General features: G+C 44.6%; 1 protein-coding gene across 7 annotated transcripts in view; it reads right to left on the reverse strand.

Moving 5' to 3' along the window:
- Nucleotides 1–12,138, reverse strand: part of SIL1 (SIL1 nucleotide exchange factor) — a 308,254-nt gene that overhangs the window by 185,670 nt on the left and 110,446 nt on the right. For all 7 annotated transcript variants that reach the window (XM_036846347.1, XM_036846353.1, XM_036846349.1 and 4 more), the window contains one exon: nucleotides 6,075–6,189. In XM_036846347.1, the coding sequence (XP_036702242.1) occupies nucleotides 6,075–6,179 (105 nt within the window). In that variant the 5' untranslated portion in view covers nucleotides 6,180–6,189. The remainder of the gene's footprint in view (nucleotides 1–6,074; nucleotides 6,190–12,138) is intronic.

A 12,138-nucleotide genomic window follows, 5' to 3' on the forward strand; every position in this document is an offset into this window, starting at 1 on the left:
TACCAGGCAAGCAGAAAGAAAATGGCCTGGGGCAGTACACTCTTCTCCTCCTTGCCCTTCCTGCCCTCCCTAGCCCTGTTTGGACCTTTCACAAAGTTAGTGTCAGAACCAGTACAAGTGAGGTGATATGGTTAAATTAACACAGTATGTGTTGTATGTATATGGCACTTCTGTGTATGCATTAAAAAAAAAATCCAGAAGGTTCCACACTATCTTGAGGGAGTTAAGGGAACATACTGGGGAGAGGGGTTGACAAAACGAGACAATAAGAGCCTTTTACTTTTTACTTGATAAGCTCCTATCCTGTTTGATGTTTAAAATTCATACCTATTATTCTTACAATTAAAAACTAAAGATATTTATAAAAGAAAAAACATACATATGAATAGGAAAGTAAGGCCTCAAATGGTCAACACAGATGTACAAAAGCTGGCAGCTAAGGCCCAATTAATTCCTAAGCAGCCCAGCAGGACAGAGTAAGGGCGTGGGCACCTTCATTACCCAGGGTACCTATGGAGCATAAATGACCTCTTAGGGCATTCCAATCCATGGAAGAAGGGGTACAAGTGGGAAGGTGCAAGTCCAGCTGGGCTGAGGGAGGAAGATGCCCGGGTTGGAAACCTCTTCCTAAAACCTGTTTCCTTCCACCCCATGGAGAGCATGGAGGATTAATGAGATGGTGTAGAGCACTTTGAGCTCAGGAGACAGACATGTAACATAAATACAAAGTATTATTCATCTTGCTCCTTCCCAGCCTCCAATCCTTCCTGTCCCATTTTTAAACCTGTTCTTGCATAAAAGCAGTAAGACCTCAGGAAATTGGAACCAGAGGGTTCCAGAGCTCCGGGAAATTACATTTGGGAGGGCAAAGAGGAACCCACACTAGAACACTGGGAGATTATTTCAGCCCTTCCACCTCCCCCGCCATCACTTTTCCTCCACCTCCCAATTTTTCCCCTAGGAAGTATTTTTCATGGATTCTTCCTATGAACCCAAACCTGTGCTAGGTACTTTACGTAGATCTCATTTTGGTCTCCTGAACAATTCTAATCCTACATGGGAGGTAACAATGTATCCCTTTCAATGTGCCCCAGCACAAATCTGAGCTCGAAAGAAAACAAGGAACAGAAGAGTAGATGTGTGTGAGACTAAAGAGAAGACAGACTGGCAGGAGGCTCCGTGCATTCTAAGGGCATGGACATCAAACTTCCAACAACTGAGTTTCCTGAGGGCAAGCACTGTGTCAGTCTCTTTCACCACTGTATATACCCCTTGCCTAGCCCAGGGCTTAGTTCGTAATCACACAACAAAGGAACAAAAGAAGGCCTTCCTCCTACAGGCAGGTATGTCTTTGGGAGGCAAGTCCAAAGAGTTTGCTGGAAGCCAGGAACTAGCCCCACACTCCAGAACAAAGACCACTTTGTCCACTAAGTACCTGCAGCCTATGTACTCCAGGGCCCAGCCATGCTGGTCAGTCTCTGCCAAAAGCACCATACACGAGACCATGGGACTAGAAGACCATTAATAAGATTTACCTCAGGGCTTCCCTGGTGGCATAGTGGTTGAGAATCTGCCTGCCAGTGCAGGGGACACGGGTTCGAGCCCTGGTCTGGGAAGATCCCACATGCTACGGAGCAACTAGGCCCGTGAGCCACAACTACAGAGCCTGCGCGTCTGGAGCCTGTGCTCCACCACAAGAGAGGCCACGATAATGAGAGGCCCGCGCACCGCAATGAAGAGTGGCCCCCGCTTGCCACAACTTGAGAAAGCCCTCGCACAGAAATGAAGACCCAACACAGCCAAAAAAATTAATTAATTAATTAATTAATTAATTAAAACTCTTAAAAAAAAAAGATTTACCTCAGAAGTATGTGGACTAAATGTGGATGTAAATGAGTGCTGTGTGCCAGGTGTAAAAACAACCAGGAGTGGTGGGACTGTGAAAACTGGAGTCCTCCTGCCTTGACTAAGAAACACAGCTGCTACTCAGCTGCTCCACCACTGCCACGAAGGCATTCAACTTGATGAGAAACAAAAATCCAGATTTTTATGTGACATTTTCTTACTTTTAGAACACTAAGAGGGCCAAACTAAACATCTCTAAGCTTTACGTTACAACTCTTGCTTTAGTGTATCTATTAGCCAGTTAACTCCTGGCAGGTACAGCTGTAATCAAGTAACCAAATGCTCAACATCAAGGGAAGCAGAAAGAGGCAAGGGTAATGGTGATGATGACAATATGGCAGAAAGCCCAATCCAGGCAAGGCTAGTGTTCATTCTGATGAGTAGGGGCTGAGAAAGCCTCTTTTTCTAGATCTTTAATGAGATTAATTGAGTAGGTTCAAGAAGAAGGATTACAACAAGATGTGAACCACTGAGACACATGCTTCAAGCCCTAGGAAAGCCAAACGCTTTCTGCAACAATCCCATCACTGCTCAAAATGTTTTTTAAGCTTCCTCTTGGTATCATCTTTGAACCATTTTTTTAAAAATTATTTATTTATTTATTTTTGGCTGTGTTGGGTCTTCGTTTCTGTGCGAGGGCTTTCTCTAGTTGTGGCAAGCGGGGGCCACTCTTCATCACGGTGCGCGGGCCTCACTATCGCAGCCTCTCTTGTTGCGGAGAACAGGCTCCAGACGCGCAGGCTCTGTAGTTGTGGCTCACGGGCCTAGTTGCTCCACGGCATGTGGGATCTTCCCGGACCAGGGCTCGAACCCGTGTCCCCTGCATTGGCAGGCAGATTCTCAACCACTGCGCCACCAGGGAAACCCTGAACCACATTTTAAGCTACACACACACACACACACACACACACTCACACTCACAATCTGCCATTATTTTACAGATCACCTGTTTTTAGTAGAGGTGATATAAATTTGGTGTTCCCCTGTCTGGTCAGCTCACCCTGTTCACCAAATCTGGCTCTGAGTGACTTTGGCAAGCACTGAGGGAGGTTCAGTCACACAAACATACTACAAGCTGGACAATCACTTCAAAGGTGGAACTGCAGAAAAGGTTTTCAGGAAAAGCAGCATCATGGAGATGAGGTTGTAATGATAACAGTAGCTACCATTTATTAAGCCCTTACCCATATTCCCGGAACTGGTCTGAAGTGCCTTCCATGCCTCACAACTCATCCAAGTTTCATCTATGAAGCACATACTTTTATTCCCATTTTACACATACAGGGCCTGTGCAAAACCACACTGCTGAGAAAAGAAGAGCAGAGATTTAAGTCCAGGACTGCCTGGCTCCAAAGTGCATGCATGAATTCTGACTCACTTCTGTGTTTCTGTTCTTAGTCATGGGTTCTAACGGTTGTGCCCTGGGATACCGAGGGAAGGAAGCAGGGTCAATGAGATCACCCCAGCACATTTATCAGCACATCCTCCTTCCCTTTAATGACTGTGTTTAAAGAAACACCGTCCCAGAGAAAGGGACGACCCTCTCTCTGCTCCAGCAGTGTCCTGAACAGGAGACAAAGACCAAGAGGTGAGGGAGGCCAGCCAGCCCTTGGTCAGCTCTGAAGTAAATCTCGTGCTCTGGTGACCTCTCAGTTGGCTTCTCCGAGCTCCCTTCCATGCTGAATCCTCTCTTCTCTCTGCCATCATTACTCTAAATACCAATTTCCTCTTAAGTGGCAAGAAATCCCAGCTAAGGTGTTAGCTGACAACAGCTTACCATGTCACACTTCCTTATAATTGTAACTGAGTAAGAGATTCTTAAAGACCAAAGCCTTCAAGATCCAAGGGAATGAATGAATCTCTCAAGGTAGGTGGATAGATGCTGTGACAGAGACAGACTGAGAAGGCAACATTTTGGGATAGAAGCCTGACTGACACAGCCCTAAATTAAACAATGGAAGCAGCCAACCCTTACTAAAAAATAACAGCTGACATTTATTGACCATCCATTAGCCATATTGTGCCAGTGCCAATGCTAGGTGCTTTATATATACAATCACATTTAATCTACAATAAAATTTCAGAGGGAGGTACCAACCCTGTTTTACACATGAGGAAACAAAGCTCAGAAATGGTCAAATTAAAAAAAAAAAGAAATGGTCAAATTGCCAAAGTAGAAGGCAAAAGGGAGTTTACCAAGGCTCTGTGCTCCTTCCACTGGGTTCCACTACCTCCCTCATCATCCACCACCTTCTGAAGGCCAGTATACCACACAACCACATCCCTTTAGCATTCGCACTGCTCCTAAGATGTGGTGTCCCAGGGAGATGCCATAGCAGGAGCCAGGAAGGGAGGCTGGCTCCAGATCATACCCTGACACACACAGCCAGCCTTTGCTGGGTGGCCATTAACCTGTACAAATCCCTTTGGGGAGGACAATTCCAGGTCACTAGGAGCATTTGCCTGGACTCCAGGCTCTGAACAAAGGATCATGACCACTCCCACTTCCCCCACCACCCATTTTCACTGTTGTGAAGGTGGCTGGCTGCATAATTTGGATTTTAAATGCCATCGGGGCAGCAATTTTTATGGTATGAGAGAAAAGATGCTTCAACTCCTACTTGTACTTAGCACATGATGAAAGATTATGACAAATGGATACAGCTTAGGAACAGACATAAGGATAAAAGCAGCTTTTGCTGATGAAAGTCAGTATTAACATTTTTCTGAGATTAGACTCAAAAGAGCTAATATAAATGGGCCAGAATAATTATGGCTCTGAAAGCTCATCTATTTGGTTGGACTATTATCCAAAAGAGACTTACTAACACACAGTCCTTAAGTAAATTCATCAGCACGCTTTTGTTAATTGTGCATCTGCTAAAGCTCATGATGGGGAGCACCCAGATCCTCATGAGCTGCAGGTTGGAGGGGACACAGCCCTGAGCCCCTGAGACACTTGGGTGCTTTTCTGGGCCAGGCTATGCCAGAGACAGCCCCAACTTCATGCCATGGCCAGTCCCACCCTCAGGGGCCAATGGGATCCCAGTCTCATTCTCCTTGAAGAGGAGGCCAAAAAACGGCAGCAACAAGATCTTAGTCAAAGAACATTAAAAGCTCAAAAGGATTCGTGACTCCTAACTGTACATTCTCTCCTGCTCTACAAAGTGGGGAGAAAAGCAGAGAGAAAACAAATGACTTCAGAGAGAAGGTGGAAGCTTGCCATGAGCCAGAGGTGAACCTCAGCTGAGCTGGATTAAATTCATCACAATTGTCATTTGCACTTCAAGGCCCTCCGTCTCCAAAGCCTCCAGCACTTTACCCAACATTTAAGTGGGACCCCTGGGGTTGGAGAAGGTGGCCAGGGGAGGGTGAAACTGTGAGAGAGCTGACAGTCAGGGCATCTCAAGGGAGAGGAAAGAGAGGGCACTGGGAGTTGATCAAGGGCAGGCTGTTGGTGGGGCAGGCCAGGGAAATGGGGCCAGGACACCCTGCAGCCAGGCCAAGCTCAGGGCCTTCTCGGGCATTCTGCCCCTGCCTTTGGCAATGACAGAAACCCTCAGCAATGAGGTCTGGGTTAATGAAAAGGAGGCTGTAAAGAACATGGAGAAAAGGACAGAGGGAAAGAGGATACAGAGCTACAGACAGACTGAGCATGCACATGGATGAGCAGAGTAGACAAGGAAGCAGTCTTACTTGGTGCTCACCACACAGGCACCCAGCCCCTTGGGGAGAATCATGACCTTCCCAGCTCTGCCACAAACTAGCTTTATAATGTTGGCCAAGTTACTTAATATCTCTGAGACTTAATCTCCTCCTTGTCAAATGAGGATAATAACTGTAGTTGTCTACTTCATAGGGTTGTTGAGGGGATTAAATAAGAATACATATAAAGCACATAATACAATGCTTGGTACATAGTAAGCTTATCATATTATCATCATTGTTATTATATCATTATCATCATCATCATCTTTTCCCCAAAGAGAAACTGTGTCGTAAGCTTTAAACAGAGGCCAGAGGACTAAGGGATGGGGGAAGAAGTACACATACTCCATGACCCAGCACTGGTCACATTCCTATAAGAAACTCCCACAGCAGCCCTGGTGGCATGGAGGCTTTCCTGGACCCACCAAAAAAGATCCCTCTATTTGCGGTAAGACACTTACCGAGTTCTTATGACTGAGGCAGAAGGTGAAGCAGGAGGTCATCAGCATGCCGAGCAGCATGCCCAGAGGAGCCATCCTAAATAGAAGCAGGCCCTGGTGAGGCATAGTTAGGGGCCTGAGGAATGTAAACACAGAAAACAGAAGGTCAACAGGAAGCTGGTGCTTGACACCCCTCCCCCTGCCCCAGCATAGTGATTCCCATGATGTCACCTTTTTTGACAGATGTCAAACATTTCAGATGATGTCAGACATTTCCTGAATAGAGGTATCACAGGTCTTCTACCCCAAAGGTAGATCAACCTGAAGCAAGCCTCCATTCTCCCATATGGGGAGATATGCCTTGGTTAAAACTGTACAGTAAACCAGGACGCTTGCATGTGCTATAATAGCCCTGGTCCCTTCCTTCTTCATTATCCAGGTTGTTATCAGGTTGCACAGGGTGGTATTGGCTATGGTGAAGAGAGAAGGAAACTAACCAAATGATTTGTGTGTGAACAGACGTGGGCCCAAATTCATATGAGCCTTTATAACCATTCACTTCTAAACCATATCCACTGTTATACCTGAAGACAGATACCATCAGCACCCTCTAAAACAGCAAAGTTCAATATTCCCAAGCCATAAAGCCTTTTACATCACTTTTCAGACAGTCAAACACACCAAAGTGCAGGCCCTCCTAGCTGTTAAAATTTAAATAACACAAGGATATTCCATGTTCACAGACTGGAGGCTTAATAATGTTAAGACAACAATACTACCTAGAGCAATATGCAGATTCAATACAATCCCTATCAAAATCCCAGTGGTGGGGAATTGGGGAATTCCCTGGCAGTCCAGTGGTTAGGACTTGGCACTTTCACTGAAGTGGCCCAGATTCAATCCCTGGTCGGGGAATTAAGATCCCGCAAGTCACAGCATGGCCAGGAAAAAAAAAAAAAACCAATGGTGATTTTTTACAGAAATGGAGAAACCTATCCTAAAATACATACGGAATTTCAAGGGACCCAGAACATAAAAATACTGAAAAAGAAGAACAAAGTTGGAGGACTCACACTTCCTGATTTCAAAACTTACTACAAAGCTACAGTAATCAAAACACTGTGGTATTGGCATAAGGACAGACATATAGACCAATGGAATAGAATTGAGAGCCCAGAAAAAATTACATATATGATCAATTGATTTTCAGCAATGGTACCAAGACAATTCAATGGGGAAAGGACAGTCTCTCCAACAAACTGTTCTGGAACAACTGGATTTCCACATGCAAAAGAATGAAGTGGACCTTTCCCTTACATAATATATAAAAATTAACTCAAAATGGATCAAAGATATAAATTGAAGAGTTAAAATTCTTAGAAGAAACATAGGGAAAATCTTCATAACCTTAGATTTGGCAATACTTTCTTAAATATGATACCCAAAGCACGGATGATAAAAGAAAAAATAAATAAATGGAACTCCTTCAAAATTAAAAAACTTTTGTGCCTCAAAGGACATTATTAAGAGAGTGAAAAGACAACTCAAAAAATTAGAAAAATATTTCTAAATCATCTATCTTAAGGGTTTAGTATCCAGAATATATAAACAACACCTACAACTCAACAACAAAAAAAAACAAGCAAGCTAAATTAAAACAGGCCAAAGACTTGAATAGACATTTCTCCAAAGAAGATATACATATGCCAATAGGGACATTAAAGGATTCTCAACATCATTAATCACTAAGGAAATGCAAACCAAAGCCACAGTGAGATACTGTACCATTTTACATCCACTACTATGGCTATAATTTAAAAAAAAAAAAAAAAAAAAAAACAGAAAGTAACAAATGTTAACAAGGATGTAGAGAAACTAAAACCCTAGTACATTGTTGGTGGGACTGTAAAATGGTGCAGCTGCTGTGGGACAGTTTGGCAGTTCCTCAAAAAGTTAAACATAGAACTACTATATATATATAATCCAGCAATTCCACCCCTAGGTATATATTCCACCCAAAAGTTCTGAAAACATTGACTCAGACAGATAGTTCCATGTGAATGTTCACAGCATCATTATTGACAACAGCCAAAAAACTGAAACAACTTAAGGATTCATCAACAGATGATTTTTTTTCAAATGTGGTACATACAATGGAATATTATTCAGCCATAAAAAGAATGAAATTCTGGTACATGCTTCAACATGAATGAACCTTAAAAACATTATGCCAAGTGAAATAAGCTAGACACCAAAGAATAGATACTGTATGATTCTACTTAAGTGAAATATCTAGAATAGGCAAATTGGAATAGTAAAAACATTTTGGTCAGTAAACTAGAGTGGAAGTCAAAAGAACTTAATCCAGACTGGCAAATGACCTCAGAAAGAAAGGCAGAAAGAAAAAAAATAACAAATTAAAAAAAAAAAAAAAAAACCACCTTAGAAAAATTCAGAACCTGTCAGTATCAGCCCAGACCCTTATAAAAGGTTTTCGTGTTGGTCACTCAGCCCCAATACACCTCATTAGTTTACTAATGAGGTTTACTCAAAGAGTCTTAAATGAATTAATTATAAGGGAAACACCTCTGGAGAGTATGGGGTTTTACCTTTTCTCTTTCCTATTCCTGCCACACTCCTCCATGTTCCACCTCAATAAATTGGTCCTGTGACAAGATTGCAGTGGAACCCAAAGCCCTGCCTGAACCCACTATAAGAAGTTATTACCCAGTGACCAGCCCACACCTTCTCGGGGGCAGACAGAAACTTTCCCTAAGGAAATCTGGAGCCGTGAAGGAAAACAGCCCTGCTGGACCGGCACTGTGCTAAAAAAGCACAGCCAAATGGAAAAGCAAAGGCTTGGGAGCTAAAAATAGATGCTATACTCACCCAGCAGCAAAAGCCTTTGCTTTCTGCCAGTTTCTCCCCTCTTTTTTTGTAGACAAAATGGAACGGCTGAGTGCCACATGAGCTTTCCCCAGCAACCTGGCTCCCTGGGGCACCAATCACATTGAAAGACACAGACTCAGTTCATAGCACAGCACTAGGTTCTGGACAGGTGCCTGGCCATGTCTGGGTGTGCAGAGGAGTGGGAGTGCAAGGCTCGGTGAGGATGAACAAGGGACAGAAGCTGCCACATCAAGAATGAGAAGTCAAGAAAGGCCCAGGGAGATGGGTCCCAAGAGGACAGAGCCCTAGAGCTTCCTATAATGTCCCATACCTTTTTTATTCTTGCATCCTTGGCTGTGGGGAAAAGGAGAACAAACCATGGAAGTAGGGGACTCACAGCATTATCAGGACAACATACATTAAGAGAGAAAAGGATTATCCAAAAGCCACAGACTTCCCTTCCCCTACATGAGACCATTCATGTGTATATGCATATACACACACACAGAGAGTTAGACGCCTCCTTCTTACAGCCAGGGATAAACACCTGGAACTGATGCTGGGGGGAAAAAATGAGAAGGAACAGATAAATGAGAATGAAATCAAGGGCAAAGACGACAAATGAGCAGGAGGAGAAGGCCTAGAAGGGACTGAGGAAGAAGAGCTTGGGGGCAGCTGATGCACTAACAGCGTACCCACCTCCTGGAGTGGGATGGCAGGCCAGGTGAGAGAAATGGCAGCTCCCACAGGGCTCCTTGCCGCCTCCATCACCTGCACACACACTAACGCCCTCAGAAGCATTTTCTGACAATACTAAGGATGACAGGTCGATTAGTAAATGGATCCTTCATCTCCCCCACCCCCAATAATTCCATGTGGACTGCACACCTGACCTATTCATTGGTTCCATATATTTTTCCATGAATCAGAGATAAAGAGAGAGAGAACATGGTGGTGGGGGCAGTGCCTGGGGAGAGGCCTAGGAGCAGTGAGGCTGGGAGAAAGGTGTGAGACAGTTTCCCAGGCATTGCAAGGGTACCCAGAGAACAAGTGCAAACTCTGCAGCACGCAGGCATGGGTAATGCTGTCCTCTGTCCTCATAAGGCCTGGCCTGTAACTATGTCACCTGGGCTTTGTCCTTATTCAAGAAGTGGCGATGGAGAGCAAGCAGGCACGTTTTCCCTGGGCTTTACACTGAAGCTTGGGGGAAGGGGAAAAGAGGGAAAGGAGAAGTGGCCCACAGTTTGGTTCTGCCAGGATGGTCCACCATCACAAGCAGGGACATAGGCAGCAGCAGCAGCAAAAGAAAACCTCAGACCCTGACATAAGTAAAGCCAAAGTCATGGAATCCCACAGAGGCATAGTTTGGCACTTGGCCTGAGGTTAGCGCCCTCCCCAAATCACTTGCCACCCACTAACCCTGAGTTCACCTGATCACCTGCTCCTGTACACCCTGGATAACAAACCTTCCCATCATCCTTGGCTCTCAAAAGAAGACAGAACTACATCTTTTCATTTATGGCCTTCTTCTGACTTACAATACCATCACTCAGTCCAGGAAAGGGGAATGCATTTCAGTGTTCCACCAGTAACTCTTTCCTTAAGTATCCTTGGGCTTTGAGACAAAAGAGATAATAAGGTACTTGAGATGCCCATTTTTCTATCAAAATGAGGATGGCAGGAAGCCAACAGAGGAAGGAGGAGTGGAACTGCTGGACCTCCTAAAGCTTCTGACATGCTGGGAGGTCCCATGGACAGTGGCTGCTCTCCAGTCTCAGGGCCAGAGCACAGGGGGAACAGGTAAACATCACAAGTGTTCTGGGCAGGGAGACCCACCTCAGCAGCCTGCCTGGGAACGCTTGGAACTCCCATCTTATAAAATGCTCATGTTCTTAACCTACAGTGTATGCCCATGTATTTGTTTCCCCAAATCTTTTGGAAAAAGTGAAAGGGCAAGAATTTCTACTTCCATCTTATAAGAAGGAAATTAAAGCAAAGAGATTTAAAACATTGGGTTGAAAGTATAGTACATGAATTTAGAGTCAGACACATCTAAGGCCAAGTCTTGGCTCTGCCAATTTCTAGCTATGTGATCTTGGACACACACTTCACTAGGCCTCAGTTTCTTCATCTATAAAATGGGCATAATAAGAGCTCCTACTTCAAAGAGTATTAGGGAGGATTAAATAAAACAATGCGTTGAAAGTACACAGTACAGCACCTGGCACCTAGTTATCACACCATCATTAGACCGGGGATGAGGACTTGCCCCTGGACCCACAGGCAGTCAGAGCCAGGCCAGGCCCCCTAGAAACACTCTCCAGAGCTCCCTGACTCCTGCAGGATTTGCATACCCTCTAGCTGACCCCACATCTCAAATTTTAGGACCAAAGCCTTTTGCTGGGTATCTGCTTTCAGGAGGTGAAGGAAACAGATGTTAGAGGAGGACCCCCACAGCTAAAAATGGAGAGACCCCAGCCAGTTTTCTGCTGAGCACCAAGGCAGACCCAGCCCATTCAGTGCTTTTCCTAGCATATTAGTGTCCAGAGAGCCAGGCCACCATCATGTAGAACTTCCACTTGCAGGAACAGCTATAAAACAGCCTTCTGCTTTACAAACTGACACTTAGAGGATGAGCTCTTCCCACAAACACATTCATTACTATTTATGTGCTACACAAACTCATACACACACACACACACACACACACACACACAGAGTCACTCACCTCTACACAAATAGAAGCTCACTGCCTAATTTGGGCAGAAAAATATGAATCTGAAAAAACAATGCAAAGAGAACATTGAAAGGATAGTCCTGACAAGGAAGAACAATGTGCAAAGGCTTAGGAAAAGAAATGAATTTTTTTTTTTTTTTTTTTAACTTTGGGTTTATTTATTTATTTATTTTTATGGCTGTGTTGGGTCTTTGTTTCTGTGTGAGGGCTTTCTCTAGTTGTGGCAAGTGGGGGCCACTCCTCATCGCGGTGCGCGGGCCTCTCACTATCGCGGCCTCTCTTGTTGCGGAGCACAGGCTCCAGACGCGCAGGCTCAGCAATTGTGGCTCACGGGCCCAGTTGCTCCGCGGCATGTGGGATCTTCCCAGACCAGGGCTCGAACCCGTATTCTCTGCATTGGCAGGCAGATTCTCAACCACTGCGCCACCAGGGAAGCCCAAGAAATAAATTTTTAAAGAA

This window comes from Balaenoptera musculus, chromosome 3 (genome assembly GCF_009873245.2).
Source record: "Balaenoptera musculus isolate JJ_BM4_2016_0621 chromosome 3, mBalMus1.pri.v3, whole genome shotgun sequence".
NCBI lineage: Eukaryota > Metazoa > Chordata > Mammalia > Artiodactyla > Balaenopteridae > Balaenoptera > Balaenoptera musculus.